General features: G+C 39.5%; 1 protein-coding gene across 3 annotated transcripts in view; it reads right to left on the bottom strand.

The window, feature by feature from the left end:
- Positions 1-249: 249 nt before the first annotated feature.
- PDZRN4 (PDZ domain containing ring finger 4) overlaps positions 250-18020 on the bottom strand; it is a 260016-nt gene continuing 242245 nt past the window's right edge. For all 3 annotated transcript variants that reach the window (XM_059472351.1, XM_059472350.1, XM_059472352.1), the window contains 5 exons: positions 17164-17262; positions 14952-15014; positions 11807-11908; positions 8269-8385; positions 250-2355 (listed from right to left, as the gene is read on the bottom strand). In XM_059472351.1, the coding sequence (XP_059328334.1) occupies positions 829-2355; positions 8269-8385; positions 11807-11908; positions 14952-15014; positions 17164-17262 (1908 nt within the window). In that variant the 3' untranslated portion in view covers positions 250-828. The remainder of the gene's footprint in view (positions 2356-8268; positions 8386-11806; positions 11909-14951; positions 15015-17163; positions 17263-18020) is intronic.

The raw sequence follows: 18020 nt of genomic DNA, 5'->3' as shown, positions 1-18020 counted from the left end.
TAATAGCAGGTAAGGAAAAGCCAGAAAGACCCACTCATTCTATGTGATCTGCAAAATGAAAAGCTAATTCATAAGAAATATCCTATGGAATCGGGTCCTTTGTTCTTGAAATCTCTATATGCTGTAAATACCATGCATGAATGAAATGGCTTATACCCAAAGGAAAATTCTCAATCTAAATAAAACAATGCTTGGGTTTTGTTTATTTCTTAAAGATAAGCAATAATTTATTTCTCTTTCATCTTCACAATTATCACATACTGTGCAGCTACAAGACCAATGCCACTACATAACACAGGAGAATTTCTCACCTACACTTTACTTAGACAAGTACAATTACAATTTACAGATTAAATGTACTGTAAAATATGCAGTTGGAAAAATGTCATTCTTGTCTATATGATGGGATGTGGCATATGTTTTATGAACAGATTCAATCTAAGATGTAAAACTTTAAAACTGTTAAGCCAAGGATACAGTATAAAGCATTTTGATTTGGTATTGTATTGTTACTAAAGTAGAAAAAGCAAAATTAGAGAAATAAATCCAGATCTTAAGTTATAGGATATGTGTTTGGTTAAGAAATTTTTTGCTTTACTTTTCTATTTTTTTTTTTACAAATGAATAATATGAATATATTGCAGGATAAAGAAAGACTGCCAGATAAGGAAGGTACTGTTATATGAAAAACAAATGAAAAATACCAGGTCATTTTGCTTACAAAAAGATCAAACTATAAACAATCACAAAATATATAAAAATGCCACATTGAACGAGGCAATTGTACTCTACCTAAACTGGTAGTATACTCTCTGTTAGAAGTTGTGTTCATACAGTAGTAACTGATAAAAAGGCATTGTGCACTCTTGTGCCATCTGGGGATTTAGCACCATGTGTCATCAGTTCTTGTATTGTCATCCAGTTGTCCAAGATTTTCTTGTTTCTCTTTTTCATCATCTTTTTGTGACTCAGTTCAATAATATTGATTTCTTTTTTGCCCTCGCTGCCACTCTGTGGACTTTCCTTGAGACACTCCAGCCTGCTCCTCATCATGAACTCCCGCCGCCTCCTCTGCTCCTTGGCGCGCACCAAATGCTGCTTCCGCTCCTCCTTGCTCCAGTAGCGACCCATCTTCATCTCGCTCATCGTGTCATCATCTGTCGTCATCCCACTGCGCTCCTCTTTAATTTTTAAGGCACGTTCCTTCAGGATTCTGTCTCGAACTGGTCTCTTTGTGATGTACCTCGTCCCATCACTCCTTATTTTCACTTTCCATTCCATCTTGGGCTCCGCACACTTCTGCGAGTCTTTGCACATGCTCACCAGGCTGAGCTGGCTCTGGGCGTACTCCACAGCAGACTTCTGCTGGATCAGCTGCATATAGCTCTGATAATGCTTTGCATGAGCAGGGATGTTCCCGTACCTGTAAGAAGAACTGTGATATGGAGACAAATAGGGAACGTGCTCGCTGCCTTGCCTGTCCTGGTCTGTGAATTTGCTGCTTTCTGATGCCAGCACTGCATTCTCAGCAGCACTGTTTTGCTCAGTGGGTTTGGTTTTGGCTGAGGTTGTCTCCCTGTTGCTTTGTCCTGAGGATGACTGATTAGCAACAATTGTGGTCCTCAGGTTTTTCCTATTGGTTATGCTGATTACCCTCTGGAGAGAGTTATCCGGGGATCGCTCCACAGTCAGTGGAGTGCTCCTGCAGCTTTCAGCAGTGTTGTAGGCACTGGAGCTGTCCTTGTCAGACTTCTCAGGGTGCTCCATGATGTCATCCAGTTTGCCTCTTTGTACATCTGTGCTGGTGTTATAATTCCTGAAACTTTCATCATGTAAAGACCAAATGTCTCCATACTGGTCTCTCACCTTTTGGAGCCGGTGAGCTTGCATAATGTTCTGGCATTCAAGTTCAATGTTCCTCAGTTCCTCATTGAGTAGCTGCAGCTCATGCTCCACTCCATCTTGGTCTCTTCTGTTGCATTCTATCATGCTGCTTGAGTAATAAAGATCATACTCCCCATGGTTTCGAATCTTGCACTTCAGTTCCAACAGCTGTCGAAACCTTTCACATTCTTCTTCTGGGTTTCCTATGAAATCAGATTCAATGTATTCCCCAGACACAAAGCTTTCATTGCACTGGAGCTCAACACTGCCTAAAGTGTCCTGGCTGTGGCCCAGATCCCGTTTGCTCTGCAGGGTAGCACCGTTCTGCTCCTCGGCTGCATTTTCCTGCTCTGAGCTCTCATCGTTGCGAAGACTTTCATCTGTAGGTCCCACCCCACTGTCCTTCTCATGATTATTGGATGATGAGGTTGCAGTGTCTGTAGTGCCATCTTCCTCTTCATGTTTCTTTGGCTAAAAAAAATGAGTAAACCAAAAGGATTACAAAATGCAGATAATATAGAACAATTATTTTCCAGTTCTGTTTTGCTTAAGCAGCTGGGATCTGACTTAAGCTCAATTAAAACAGATCACTAAATAGCAGTCCTACTGCTCATAGCTTTTAAAGATTTCTGAGAGCCATGCTGTGGTTTCCATACTAAGCAAAGTAAGTGAATTACAGTACTAGTGACATAGCTTCTTAGGTCTGTAAAGAAATACTTCCCTCTCAAGCTAAGCCATCTCTTGGCAATGCTTAAAGATAATGATCACCAGATGGTGAGCTAGTTTTGATTCTGGATTATGGCTCCACTGGTGGAACTGAAATCTTCTCAAACTTGAGGGAAAGCTTCAGTACTGGTATCACTTCAAACAAACAGAGCAAGCAGCCAATGAAGCAATGACTAGTGCAACCTAATAGGGTGCAAAAAGACTACTGTTGCTTTTTTTAAACAGTGAACTTTTGTTTGCTTCATTACAACCCTCCATGGCCTTCTCGTACACTTATTGCGCTCAGTAGCCTTTTTCTGAAAAAGTGTTCATTTCAGATTCTAGGATTCTGCTCAGAAGGACCTCAGTCTGTTTCATCCCTGGAAACTCTTTTTGAAAACTCATTTTGTTCCATTGTTAGACTTTATGTTCCTTAAAAATAAAATCAGTCTTTCAATATTAAGTGCAGAACAACACTGAATGCTTTGCCATGGATATAATGTCAAGCTTTTTGACTGCTGATTAGCACTCCACTCATTGTACCTCACCTATTTATATTCTCAACCTATTTATATTCCATAGAATATTATCCAGAGATAATACCTGTCTTAAGAGACAGACACTTTATTTTTCAAACCAGATAAGCAAAGAATCAGGCAGAGTGCAATTTGTATGACCAAGTACCTAACTACACACAGTACCAACATCATGTCTCTTTTAGGAGGTATAATTGCATAATTATGTATAATGACTGTAATAATCAGGAGAGAAAAAAGGTACCGTGCACCCAGTGAAAGGAAACAAACTTAAAGAGGCCACTGTCATAATTCCCTTTTATCTACTTTGACAAACAGTAAAACATGATGAAAAGGTGTCTCCTATGTCATCCCTTCTCCTCTCTTCATGTGCACCTCATGATCACATGCCCTTCATCTGGTTTCATTTCTTCAACTGTTATGAAAAAATAATGGCCTAGGGTCAGAAAAACAAAAATAACCTCCACCCCCAACTCAGTGTTAGAGTGAAATAAAGCAGATATTGAAAGAAACACACCACACAGGAGAATTTTGTGTCTGTGACAAACCAGTTAAAAATTTTTGAAAAGATGCCTTAGGAGATCTAGGTTTCATTTAGTATCCTTCTAGTTCACCTCCTCCTGGTGAGTGCTGCTTCATATGCTATTCTCTTCCCTTCTCTCACCTGCTTTGGAGTGCTGCAGCTTGTCTTGACCTCCTCTGCCCCCAAACCTTTCAGCAGAGAAGTGACTCCAACCTGGGCAGCTTGCACTTCACCCCAGTCATTGCACTGCAATGTGCAATCCATATTTCTCACTGCTCTGGAAAATATCTAACTACCGACAGGAGGGAGAACAGCTCCACCAGACAACAGGAGGGCAGTGCTGCAGAGCAGTCAGGAATCTAGGTGCCCGTTCCAAATGCAGGGCTCCGTTCACATGACCAAATGAGGATGGTCAGGATCTGCTCTTTGACTCTGGGCATGAGTGGAATTACACAATTTGCATCCATATGACTAAAACTCCAAAGAGGGTGGTTTATGTGTTAGCCCAGCTAGACAGCTTATAGGAGCAGAGCTTTATGATACTTCCTCTGATGTCTTCTGCATGGTATTACACCACCCAAAGCATATATTTGAGCACTCCTGAAAGACACCACTTAATGAGGCTATTTGTATAGGTGTTGGGAAGAGACTTTACAGTCGAGGCCCATGCAATCAACACTTTCAGAACTGGTAGCTCTTGCTTTCCACGCCCCTTTTATCAATAATTTAAGCTTTGCTTCTTCAATTTGATTTATACTGACTGAATATAATACTCTGCCATCTACTGAAGTTACACTATCGGGAATTAACATGCACACACAAAAGATGTAAACAAAGCAAAGTCCATCTTTTGAGTCAAGTAGAAACCAGATGAGTGGGATTGATCTGATGAAATGTGTCTATAGTACACACATCTGAATGTCAGATAGGGCCTTTGGGTTCCCTCAGGGAAAAACAAGTGCCTATACATTCAGATTCTTCTCAAACTAAAGCACACATCCATATCACATTAAATTTTTCCGCAGTATGTGGATACTTACGGCTAAGTCAATTAAGAAAATGGAAAGTAATACAGATATTTATTGTACTGCTTGTTTTTGAGATACATTTTATTAAAAAAAAATCCATTGTGACTAAAGTGAGGTAGCCCCTGACATTTTTGACCTGGACATTTCATGCTCGCCAGAGCTCCTAAACATGTGCAGACTGAGCAGTCTTTTACAGCATGAGATAATTTTAATTTTATTTTGAAAGATAACAAGCCTAATTCCACATTACATCTCTTCTGAAAAACAAGAGAGAATCCACAATTTTCCGTGTGTTGCTTTTTCTGGTGTTACCTGCTATCTATCTAAAACAAAGTGTTTGTTTTCAAACATACATTGTCAATCTCTTCCACAATTATTTCTGTTTGAAATACCAAAGGGCTCCTTAGGCCTCATCTTTGCAGTGAGAACTCAGATAATGAGAAGGTAAACCCAGCAGTGCGTACAATCAAGCAATAAATGAACCTCAAAAGATTCTGCATTTCAGCTCCAGCAAGAATTCCTGCCTATAAAATGGCTAATCTTGTGGGAATTCAGGCACTGTTCTATTCTTTTACAATTTATAATGTATATTGGGACTCAAAAGCCAGGCTGCTACTAAAGTCTGAGTGCAGTATGATTCAGCTGAAGCCTCTGAGAAACCCGGCTGGGCTCTCTGGTCAGTCTCTGACAGTGAGAGGGAGACATGTCACAGGGAGAGGAACCTCCAGTGGCAGGCTAACCATGAGGGAAATTTGGAATTTATTTCAGTGGTTCACTAAAAGAGAAAATGCTCTTCTGCCAAGAATGCTGGTTTTTTAAAACAGGCTTCTTTCAAAAAAAAAAAAAAAGCATTCTTCCCCAGATATTTTCTCTGTATTTCAGCTTTGAATGAACCAGAATAATTATTTTTATCTAATTCTTTCTTCTTCTTCTTCTTAATAGGTTCTGATATATTACACGATACCAACAAGAATTTCTGCATGGCAAATGTATGGCAGTCTTCTGAAAATTATCTCTGCTGCACAATGAACCATGATGTCATAAAGGGAAAGGAACACAATGAGTTATAAAAAATGGAGAATTACATCTTTCCTTGAGGCTTTTTGGATTATTCCATACAGAGAAGATACAATTCTTGATTGAATTCTACAGATTAGATAAAAAACATAGAGAAAAGACATGACTATCTACTTGACTCTTCTATTACACACTGTAGCAAATTTTTTTGTGACAGTTCACGTTAAATGTTAAAATGGCATTCTGTAAAACAGACTTGTATTTGGAAGGATATTCTGATAGAGAGTGTATTCATTCCTGCAGCTCTCGAGATTCATGATGACAGACGATTATGAAGCCAGAGGACTATGTTTTTGTTCACAAAAATCAAGGCTGGTCTCCATGGCCAGCCAGGGAGCTTGGAGATACTCAGATTGGCCACTGGCAGCTGCAATCAGAGTGGTTTCATAGCTCCAATGGATGGTGTGATTCCCCTCAGGAAACTGGTAGATTTCCCAGCCTAACAAGGAGTAAAGAACCAGTTTTGTGACTTGACGAGTCACTGCATAGAGTCTAGAGAGACAGTAGCTGTCACAAATTACTGATGCCCCATTACACACCAAGCTGCATTTGGTTGATTCGATTACTCATCAGAAGGGCAAAGAAATGTCTGGCTGTCCTAGAATTACTTCAAGCAATGCAATGTCAGATACTGACAGATCACAACTGACCACAATTTTTTTCCCAGTGTACTGTTAGTTACACTGTTAGTGTAACTAACATTTATATTACTGTTAGTAATATAAATTTATATTACTGTTAGTAATATAAAATCTCAATATGGCAAAAAATATGTTTGGTAAAAGATTCTAACAGGGAATAAACAAATTCAATGGGTTCTGTGAAAGCACATCACAGAATATCACCGTTTACTCATAACACTATACACAACCCAAATTCATCCAAAGCAAAAGTTTGACAAGAACTTTGCAGTGGAAGGTCACAATGGTAAAGTGATTGCAGAGGTCCCAACATGTAATGTCAGTGCCTAGTAGGAGTTGATAGACAGACTTGTTCAAGAATTTCTACCAGAACTGGAGGTTTGTATGAAAATGTCACCATGCAAATGAAATTGTTTTGCAAAGAGCAAGTGGTTTTTCTGACAGGAAATATTTGGTATCCAAGATAAAATTTTGGCTAAAACAGTAAACAAGATGCCATATATCAGCTGAAAGTAGCTAGCAGTGCAGCAGTTAGCACATTTAACCTGGGAAACTGAGGCTTGGCTCACTGCCTGGAAAGAAGTGTCACATCTAAAAGGCTGGTAAAAATCCTGTTGCAAAGCTCCCTTCCCCCCAACCCTGGAGTTATTTCACTTGGTGTAAATAATTAAATGCTTATAAGATCAAATATTTGTAATCTGATCTGTCATTTTCCAGAGAATTGACTTAATTATTCTGTCAGTGTCTGTGTCCCAATGAATATTTCATTGATATACAGGGAAGAGCTTTACTATGAGCTATCACCTACTCATTGACCCAGTGTCAAGGCTGAAGGGGAGGTCAGGAGAAAACAGACTAAATTCACATTCAGGCCCCCAGTGTGGACCAAGCATTGAGGCATTTGAAGTCAAAGAAGCTCCCTGGTTCCCAGAAAAGAGAAGGCTCTCATAGTCTTTCTCCCTCTCCAAAGAAAAATGCCACAGGCTCTCTTTCTGACCAATTCAGAATGGGGAAAAAATTGTAAGTGACAAAGTTCTGTGGGTGGAAAAACAGTTTCTTCCCAGCTGCATAAATCCAGAAGCCAGGAGAAGCTGAATTTTATTTCTTTGGCTCCACATAGGTGTGCATACTGGCAGATCATCTGATCCAGGAGTGGGTACTTACACCTTTCACAACAACGTACATCTGAGAAGACCACTTGATGAAACTGTAGGGTATGTTTGCCACAGTCACACAGCCTACAGAACATATGGGCAGGTAAAAGTCAGGATAGGAGCAAGCTGAGACTATGCTAACAATAGCTTATTTGTCTCCATTAACAAAACAAATGCTGAGCTGTGCGCTGTCGGTGCAAGAGAAATACACTCACATTAACAAAACACCTGTTGTTTATTTAAACATGTCTTCCATCTTGTTTTGCAAGCTCTGCTGCAAGGCTGGCTCATACATTGCATCCCAAAAGGATCAACAAGTCCAGCTCTAAAGTTAAATCCCCCATATGGGGATTTAACCCATGACCTTGATGTTATTAGCATCAGTAAAAAAAAAACTGACATGAAGTTTAACATCATAAATTCCAAACAGTTCAGAATTAAGGAAATTAATTGAAGGAAAGCAATATTACTCTGAGAGTTCGGAGAAAAGGAGAAATGTGCACTTATCACACCCTATTAAATTGTTTATTAACTTGATATACTGGGTCCAAGCATGTATTGTTCTCTTTTTCCTTACATAGTGTGCCAGAGATCACAGCATTTGGAGAAAGAACTCTATCAAAGCCTTTGACTCCATTTTACAGCACACTGTTTCATTCTCTATTAATAAAAAAGTATACCTAGAAAAATTTCAAATTATATGTTTAGTAGTGGTCGTACCTGCTCCACCTCATTGGCTGTGTACTGCATCGCTTCATTATGCTGCTCTTCCAACATTTCCAAGTTTAACTCTTCTAAGAACTCATTCCTTTCATCATCCAGCCACCCCTCCTCCAGCTGCAAAGAATACATCAGTATGTTATTTTGTGTTAGCAAGGACACATGCTAAAATAGAGTAAACCCAAATGGCAATGCTTGACTAGTTCTTTTTATTCTAATGATTCTCTTCAGAAAGCCAGGCAGTAGGAGTTCAAGTTCACGTCTCAAAAAAAATAGAAAAGAAAAAGGATAAAAAGATGGGATTCATGTCTTTTATCCTTTCGTAAAACAGTATGACTGATTTTCTCTCATAATGAAGGAGACTGCACAGCACAGACATTATTTCCTTTCAAAAGGTATGAAAGGCACAGCGCACAGTCCTGAAGCTGTCATGTTCATTACTACTGAGAGACCCTGCATGGCAAGAATGGCAGTGTCACTAATAGGGCCAGGAGGCAACTGGGCTCTTCTCTCTAACAGCCTCCATTCCAGCCCTGCTGCCACCACCTCAATGGAAACCTTATGCTGCATTTCTGTCACTATCTTCCCATTGATCTTCCAGGTAAACAAATAAACAGAACAGGGTGATAGAAAGATGAGGTGACTTGAAGGGAGGCAATTTTAGTTCTCCCGGTGTGTCTGGAAACAAGGTTTATCTGTTTGCTTGGTTTTTTTCTTGCCAAGTATAAAATAGTACATTGACATTTGGTGAACACAGTGTTGCAAAAGGACAGGAGGGGATGCCATGTTTTCTGTCAAGTACATATCTCTCTTGAACCCATTTCACACCCTTCACATCTTTCAAAACTGATAAAACAGGCACCTTGGTCTAAAATGCTGTTCTTTCAATTTTGTTCATTATGCTCATGTGTGCACATGAGCATAATGATCCTTTGTACCTGCAATCCCTTGCCAGATGGCACACTGCGTCAAAAAGAAAAACACTGGTCAGTGGCACTCTTGGCTATAATGACAGGATTGTAGCAGAAGGCAACACTGATTGTTTTGTCATTGATGAAGGAACCACAGGACAATGGTGACAAAAACATGCTAAAAGGAAAAGCCTCAGCATAAGACAATTACAAGAATACCAAGTACTCATGTCCCAAGATAGCAAGAGAAATGTAGCACAGGCCAACTCCTAGAGCAGAATTACCACTGCCTCCAAGCCAGGATATGTGTGGTCACAGATATCAGTCAGAAAAGTTACACTAAACTAGTAGCACCAGCAGCAGCAGCAGTAGTTGTAGTTCAAAGCTACACAAGGAGTGACTGATGCTGTGCAGTATTTCTAATGGAATACTGGTAGAACATCACTGTTTCCTTAATAAACTCTGATGTGGTTTTGCCCATGTCAACAAATTCAGTTATCTTATAAAGAAGCCTTTCATCATTTCCTCTGGTAAAGCCAGCCACTTACAGTTTGGGATTAGGAGGAGACTTTCTTCTTTAAGGACATATAATTTTTATGTTTGTCCTCAATGGGACTTTCAAACTGTTCTGTGAAACATCTGGTAGTTTTGTTTACTTGTCTTGTTTACTTTTTTCACCCCAAGGAAAGCATGAGCACAGCCTTCCTCTGATGTAAAGGACACAGTTTAATTCACCTCAGGTGAGAAAATTGCACAGATGAACAACTTTGGGGGATGAAGGATGAATCTCACTTGGGCAAATCTGCTCATTTGATTGTGGCAGTCCCATTATATAAGTAATAAGAACACTTATGTTATGTTACTGCTTTTGAAAGAAAACTAATACATGCCTTAGCATACACGTGCATTACTTACACTGTGTACACATTCACACATGAGAATGCCTGTGTGTGGTGTGATCCTCTGGCGCTCTGTTTCAAAACTTCATGGTTCACTGCACATACATGCGGTCAGAGGGGTTTTCTTCCCTGTTACTGAGGGAATGTGCTCAGCAGTTACCCTTCAAGGCTGCAGCACTGCCATTACAATTTTCTATGTAGAAATGAAAGCCTGCCTAATGCTGCTGGCTTTTGGCAAGTCAAAGCAACACAACTAGCAGAAATCAGCTGACAGCCTGATCTCTGACCTACTCCAGCTTTTTCATCAGTTTTGTATGAGTATGTGCTTAAAACACATAAACTGAACACAAAAATCCAGCACCAAAGGCCCAAACCTAAACCAAACCCCACTTATTATTTTAAGGTGTATTCGTGTGGAAAGCTACATTGGTACACATAAGTAACTCCTTATATTAATCTTGTCATATTGACTCCTAATTTCATGTTGACCAGTCTAAACAAATACAGAGACTGAACTTTCTCTGGGCGTGTATTTTTTATAGTGGGTGAGTTTCTGTACCCTAGAGAAAAACAGAATCTGAATGAAAAACAGTGAGAATAATATTGAAAAATCTCTTTCAAAATTTCAGCAACTGAGAACTATAATTTTGCAGTATAAAGTGAGGCACACCTATTTTTGCTGTACTTTGTCAGTGGTTTTATAAGAATTGTTTAGTTTCCTGAAAAACATAAAGGATATGAATGTTGACATTGTGACTCTTTTATAACTACAGTATTTAAGTAGAGATTCCAAGTGGCACTGAATCACATTTTAATTTAATTTATACAGAATATGCAGCTAGTGAGACTGAAAATATCAGAACAATAGCATGAGAGACAAATGGCACCTTAACCAACTCTGAATTGTGTGCAAATAGAACAGTGACAATATAATGTCCTTTGGCTTTGCAAAGGCCTACAAATAGAATATAAAGGGATATAAAACCAGCAGTCTTCTACCACTATACCCCTTCTTTATCTGATAATCAATCTAACATCTGTTCCCTTCAATGATATTAAAAATTCTTGGAATAGCAAGATTCTTGGTATTGGCATAATTTTATTTTTAAAATCATAAAAATATTTCTAAAATGCTTTTGAAAATGCATCTCCCAAAATGAAGGCACATATTTGTGACCAGGGTGCTGTTATAACAATTAGATTTCCATTTGCTGAAAGAGACTGTGGAGAAAGTCCCATAATTTATACATACATTAATAGTTTACATGCCTGGTTATAACCACACAGCATAAAACAACCCCTCAGAAATGACAAGCTACTGCTTTGTGTAAGTTCATATAAATTATAAACTTCATATAAAAGATAAAACTGATAAACGTTAAGTATGGGAAATTTATCCCCTGAACAAAGCAGAATCCTCTAATGAGTAATGCATAGTTCTCAAGTTCTACTTCATATTTTACTAGTATCATATTGGTGCTGCCAGCTTTATTTATATACCTGCTCACTCTGCTGGAAAAAAACTTGTTTAGTTTGGGGAAAACATGCCCTAGTAATATCATATTATTTTCTTTGTTGGATAAAAAAAGAGCAAAGCTCCGCAATTAACTGTTTGCTCCTTTTGTCAGTGACTTTGGCATTCCCATTTCTTGGCAGCTCATTACTTGCAGTGACAGTGAATGCATGGTATAACCCAGGTTCTGGCTCAGTGCATCTGTTTAGTCTAACCTGCATCTCTGGCCTCGCCACCAGCAACACAATTTTCCTGCATTCTTCACTGGAGAGCAACGCCACTGCCTCTTCCCTATTCTGGACATCTTGGCCATTTATCTAGGAAACAAATGAAAGTGGCACATTAGTTTCTATTTCCACAAAGCAACACACAATAAAGGGCAGATATCAGCTCATTTGTGCTGAATGTATGGACAATGAAAATTGCGCAATGGGCTCATCTTCAGCCCCTCGGTGGTAAGTGCCTTCACTCAATTATGCGCTTACTGTAAGAACTGTATTGATTGTTGAAGGATGGTGGACATCAGAGGAAGCAGTTATGTTCATAAATGTCCAACCTGCGCCCTGGCAACATACATCTAGCAACACAATTAACCAGCCCCTGACAGGTGACGTTCATCTTTCTCCGTTCAGAGTAATGGAAGTGTCACTCTGAGATAATAGTGCTGGTGGAAGAAGACTGGTAATGCTACAGCTGAAATCAGTCACACTGAATGCTGGTAGAGAGCCAATTAGAGAGCTACAGTATTATCTCTCACCAGGCAATACTTTCAGGCCACTGCTTGTTGCTGCTCCATTTAATCATTTCATATTTGTGAGGACAGCTTAGTAGCTGCTACCACACAAAACATATGTATCCCCCTTACAAGGGGATAATCAAAATAAAAGTGGTTCTTCAATAAAACTCGTCTTTTCTTGCTACCTTTCTTCTATTCTGTAACCCCATTAAAACAACAACATCAATGACTACATGGTAACAAACACAATTTTCATTGTCCAAAAACCATTTCTGAAGGAATCAAATAGAAATCTTATTTCCCACAAGAATTCAGTTTTGTCCAATTCACAGCACAAGAAGTGGATTATTCTCATTGTGGCAACAAAACCTCCAAAATTCGGTCTATTTGAAAGAGAGTGAAAACAAAACTGGATGGTAGAAATACCTGAATATTTTTAGTGGGAAAAAAATCTAATGGTTTGATTTCAAAGTAGAATTTGTAATTTCATTTCCATTTCTAGTCCATTTGAACTTGTAGTTGAAAATCAAAGAGAAAGTTGCATTTTTGTACATATGTTTGGTCTGAAAGCCCTGATTCAAAAGCATGGCTTTAATCCAGATTAAACGAAATCCCTGATCACCTAACTGACAGTGAGCAAAATGTCTGAGACTCTTCAAAGCTTACATGATGGGATAGTTGTGGTCTGTGGGAGACCAGGTAACACGGAGCTGCCCTAAGAAGAAAAGCAGAGATGCAGCCACAGAGAGGCTTGGGAGCAGATTTGCAGCCTGTAACAAAACATCCCCAGACATGGTGGCTCCTCCAATAACTCCTATCAGCTGAGTAGCTGCTCGCCATGTCCCCAGAGGAGGCAGCCGGGCTGTCCCCACACTACCTGAAGGTGGCCACCCCATCCCGGATGCACTGTCATTCAGCCTGCCCCATGGGCTGTGCTCAGCCTGCAGGTTCTCAGCTAAAAATATCAGAAGTTCAAGCAACTACCACGAGGACTGCCCTCTTAAAACTTTCCCTTGACATTGTAACATTTTATTTAAAATACTCAGGCAGTTTTCAGATGCTTAGACTGTAAAGACTGGTGGTTTCTGAGAATGAAAAGGGGGCAGTTGCAGCCTCAAAAATGAGACAAAACCTGCTGTCATTTTGTGAGGAATACACATAACAACATTCCCCCCATAGCCTTAACCAATGCTGCCTGCCACCCACAGAAAACACCCCTGTGCTCAAGGATCTGTATCTCTCCCAGCTTCAATGTAATCCACCCCTAATGGCACCGTCACCTTCTATTTCTCTGAGCTATCTCATCAATAAGAGGAGATAGAGGGTCAATGTGTTTTCAGATATGAAAGTAAACCCCACATAACTCTCCGGGTGTTAACTTTAATGATAAAATTCATAGCAATATATCAGCACTGACATTAAAGTAATGCTCCAGTCCACAAGAGGATGCCAGAATTATCTATGTTTTCTCTCACCCCTGGAGTCTTTACTCAAAATTGAAATGAATTGAATTTCATTAGGAACTGGAGAACATTTGCCTGAACTGCTGTAGGCTGTCCACCCAGGAATTTTACGAAAAGGAAAGGAGTGGAAAGTTTCAGCAAAGATATTTCATGCAGAAATGAAAAGATTGGAAGGAAGGAACAGATTGATCTAGTGAAAATCTGGAAGCTCATCTGCTTAAATTAATGAAGGGCAATTATGGAACATGTTACCAAAAACCAACCTGTCATCACCAGGAGTTTCTTGTGGGGCTTCAGTGAAAAAAGGCAAAAATACAAGGCAAATCAACTTGGAACTGGAATTAAAATGCTACAATACAGCAAAAAGTTTCTAGTCAAGTGATTTTTGGTAGCTGTTTCACAATTTTGCACAGTGGTGAAAAATGCACTAACCATTGCTGGTTGAAAATGGAAACCCACTGCCATTCTCGCTGTTTCCCTCACTGTACAGGTGCCCTGCCCTGTGCAGCAGCCAGCCACCCACTGATAACTGTAACACACAAACCTATGCTGTAATGCACAAACCTATCTTTGGGGTAGCTCTTTAAGTAAGTGGATCAACAGAAACAAAGGGAGAAAAAAAAAGCCAAGGTGGTGGATTAGAAAATAATTCAGAAAAGCAATGTATTAATGGGGAAGGAAATCAAATATTAACAAAAACCTAATGAACCCCCTCCTTAAGTTTGTTCAAGATCATCCTTCTTTAAACAACACATTTTTTGTGTGAAAACTTATTATCTATGCATACCATAAAAGAGTTTTACTCAAATTTATGCAATTGGTTAATGATCAGCATGTCTTTGACACTTATATTTATGTCTGCAGGATTCTGTTTAGAATTTGACACTGAGATGAACATAGTGGAAATGAGATTTTCTAATAAATATGGAAAAAAAAAGACATGGGATGTAAGTGCATGAGCCAGAACGAGTTTGTCAGTCTCATTTTTCAGTACACACACTCTAGCTCCCAGCTATTGTGTTAAAAAACAGACGGACATGGATTTTCTCATCGATCACAGTAACAAAGAGAACCATCTTCCCTCATTAACAGTCCACTGAGAAGATGGCACTGCATGTTTGTCTGAAGAAAGAGTTTAAGGAAGAGTCTCTCATCACATACTTGCAAAATGCGGTCTCCTTCACGGATCCGTCCATCTCTGGCAGCAATGCTGTTTGGATCAACCTGCACAGGACAACAACCAGGAACTGAACATGAAAAGACTTTTATGGGAAATTTTAAGAGCTGCACAATTGCAAGAATTGAAAAAGTATAATTTTGAAACAGTACAGAGGCAATCTGAAGTTTCCTTTAGAGTAACAAAAATGAAGGAGTTCTTTAAAGGATCATATATGAGCCTGTGTCAGAAAAAAGCCTCAAGACAGAAAGGGTTGGGAACATATGATTTTCAAATTAATGCTTTGTCACTGTCGGGCATTAACCTTCAGCTGTCAGAGCATTAAAAATCAATGAAACACCCTTTTCTCTGGAAGTTCACTATGGACTGAGAAGCTTCTGCAGCAGTTGATACCTCTATACAAATGGGCCTGTCTTTGGGCATGATCCTTTTTCTTCCATGGAAACATTTACTATTAAATTATTATCTTAGTAATCAATCTGTTCACAAGGAAACATCAAAAAAACCCGAAGGATCCATATTGTATGGATCACTCACAGGTCCTGTAGATCATGCCTAGTCTAAACCAGTTAAATATAAGTTAATTTAACCTAAACAGATATTTAGGGCTCCAGTGATAGTTTATCAAAGACACTACAGCTCATCCCTGAGTAATGACCTACTGTTTGTTGCAGGACAATTCAATCTATCACCTTTCACTTGATGGTTATCTTAAAACATTTATTTTGCCTCATCATGATATAAGTTCTTTTTTCAAACCAAAATTTTGTGTTGGGCATTGAGTTTGCAGGATACATCTTCTATGTGCTAGATACTGTTTTCTTCTTTTGCATTGTCATAAAAAAACCAATGAATCCGAAGTCCTTAATCAAGTACAAAAGATAATATCAATACATTCACTTTCAAAGGTCTGAGAAAATTTTATCATGCAGGATAAACAGAACATTTCAGATATAATCCTGGAATGTCTTAAGAGATTCCTGAACTTTCTTTGCCCTTACAAGGTCAAACGACAGCTTATACAACTGGTGGAAGATATATTTGTAGGTAATTTATATTAATTCCTCATTCTTGTTCCAAGGCTTTGCTTTTCAGCTTATTTAACATTGCTACTGGCCTCTTTATGTGTAATCTTGCCTTCATCCCATTCGCCAATAGATATGAGAATTCTGTATTTTGTGATCCTCTCCATCCATGAGCTCCACTAAGAATTTAGAATCACAGAATGTCTCAAGGTGGAATTGACCCATATGGCCCCCATTAAATCCAACAACTTCCTCCTCAAAGGACTACCTAAAAAACCCCACCATATGACTAAAAGTTTTGTCTAGTTGCTCTTTTAACTGTGACAGGCTTGGTGCTGTAACCACACCCTTGCACAGCCTTATTCCAGGAACAAACTCCCCTTTTAGTGAAGAACCTTTCCTTAATGTCAAAATTTGGTTCAACATGTCAAAAAAGTGACCACGTGGGATCACAGCTCATGCAGAATAATCAGCAGTGACCTTGGACTCAGAAGAGTTTTGTTTTACACAGAGAAAAAAAACATCTTTGAATGACTGGAGACTCAAACTGAGATGGTGCACTTGGAAGTCTTGTGGACTGACCGTGTGAAATGCTAACAATCTGTGCTGGTGCCAAGTTTTCTGAGTGGAGCCAGTGAAAACCTGAGCACTCATCCCACCTCAATACTTAGAATTCTATATTTTGGTTTTCTAGCATATTATTAATATCTCAAGCTACTCCCTCTACCCATCTCTGGTATGTCTGTGTGTACCACAATTGTAAAAAACACAAAAATAATACATTAATGATTGACCACTTTTAGTATTACTGAGGCTGTGGCAGAGGGAGAATGCAAGCAGGGTTGTTGAGAAGGCACTTTTCTCCTCAAAAGCTCTGCCTGATCTCTATCATAAGGGCACATTTATTTTAAGATTCAGACCATTCTCAGACTGCTTTACTAACTACAATGTTGTAGTTCAAGGCACTTACACTAAAGAAGCCCACTAGTAATTATTACTCTGCTTGGGCAACATGATTTGAGCTGATAATCTAAATTAATTGAGAGTGACACGAGCTGGTTGATGACCAACACTTCTGTGCTCCTGTCTAAGAGCACTTTGCCGTTGATTCCCTGGCATGTGTAGTCCTCCATGAACCTCTCCCATGCTGCTCCCAGGGCCATGTCCTTACCTCACTGACATAGATTCCCATGTCCTCCTCATCATCAGTTCTGTAGCAGACAGTCAGCCCCAGCTTCTCCTGGCTGCCAATGCGGCACAGCTCCACCTCCTACAAGAAAATTCACAGGCTTTTGTGGCGGCTCTTGCCAAGGGTGGAAAGAACTGCACAGCACAAGGGAGCACCAAGCTGCTGAGATATTCATGGGGTATGACCTACTCCTCTGCTCAATCTTGGGACACAATGTTACGGGTAGATCTTTAAGGGAGAAATTATTCCATGAATTAAGAAGGAAATCCCAGTACAATGCAAGTTCAAGCTATACAGAAACTGTTTGGTGAGACATGCCAAACTTTGAGAAATATAGCTGTGCATTGATTTTGCAGGTCTTTGACTTTTGGGTAATAGAAGCTGAGTTATAATAGATTACATAGTCCTTCTAGTCACATCACAATAGCTGATTTATAGCATGTAAGACAGACTGGATACCATCAATCAATCCATCACAGAAGTGCCACTCCCTTCTGACAGCAATCCAAGCCATAAAGCAGAAGTACAGGCTTCCATTAATGGCATAATTCCTTCCCTGGCCAGTGTACTGGTGCTTCATTGCAGAAGCTGTTAGATAACAGAAAGATGCTTCAAGGAATCTCCTGTGGAGCTAAACAGCAGTGGCATCTTCCTCAATTGTGAGATGATGCAGAAAACATATTTTTAGTGCCAGATGTCCCAGCAGTGCCATCTCATGAAAAGTGCAAGTTTTTGGGCAGATGGTAGAGTGATAACTATTACATACACCAATCTGAGTTAAGCATCTTTAGAGTTTCATAGGGGAACCATTCACAAAAAGGCAAAGCTGCACTTGGTTT

This window comes from Ammospiza nelsoni, chromosome 5 (assembly GCF_027579445.1).
Source record: "Ammospiza nelsoni isolate bAmmNel1 chromosome 5, bAmmNel1.pri, whole genome shotgun sequence".
NCBI classification, from domain to species: domain Eukaryota; kingdom Metazoa; phylum Chordata; class Aves; order Passeriformes; family Passerellidae; genus Ammospiza; species Ammospiza nelsoni.
This window is presented reverse-complemented; position numbering and strand designations above follow the sequence as displayed.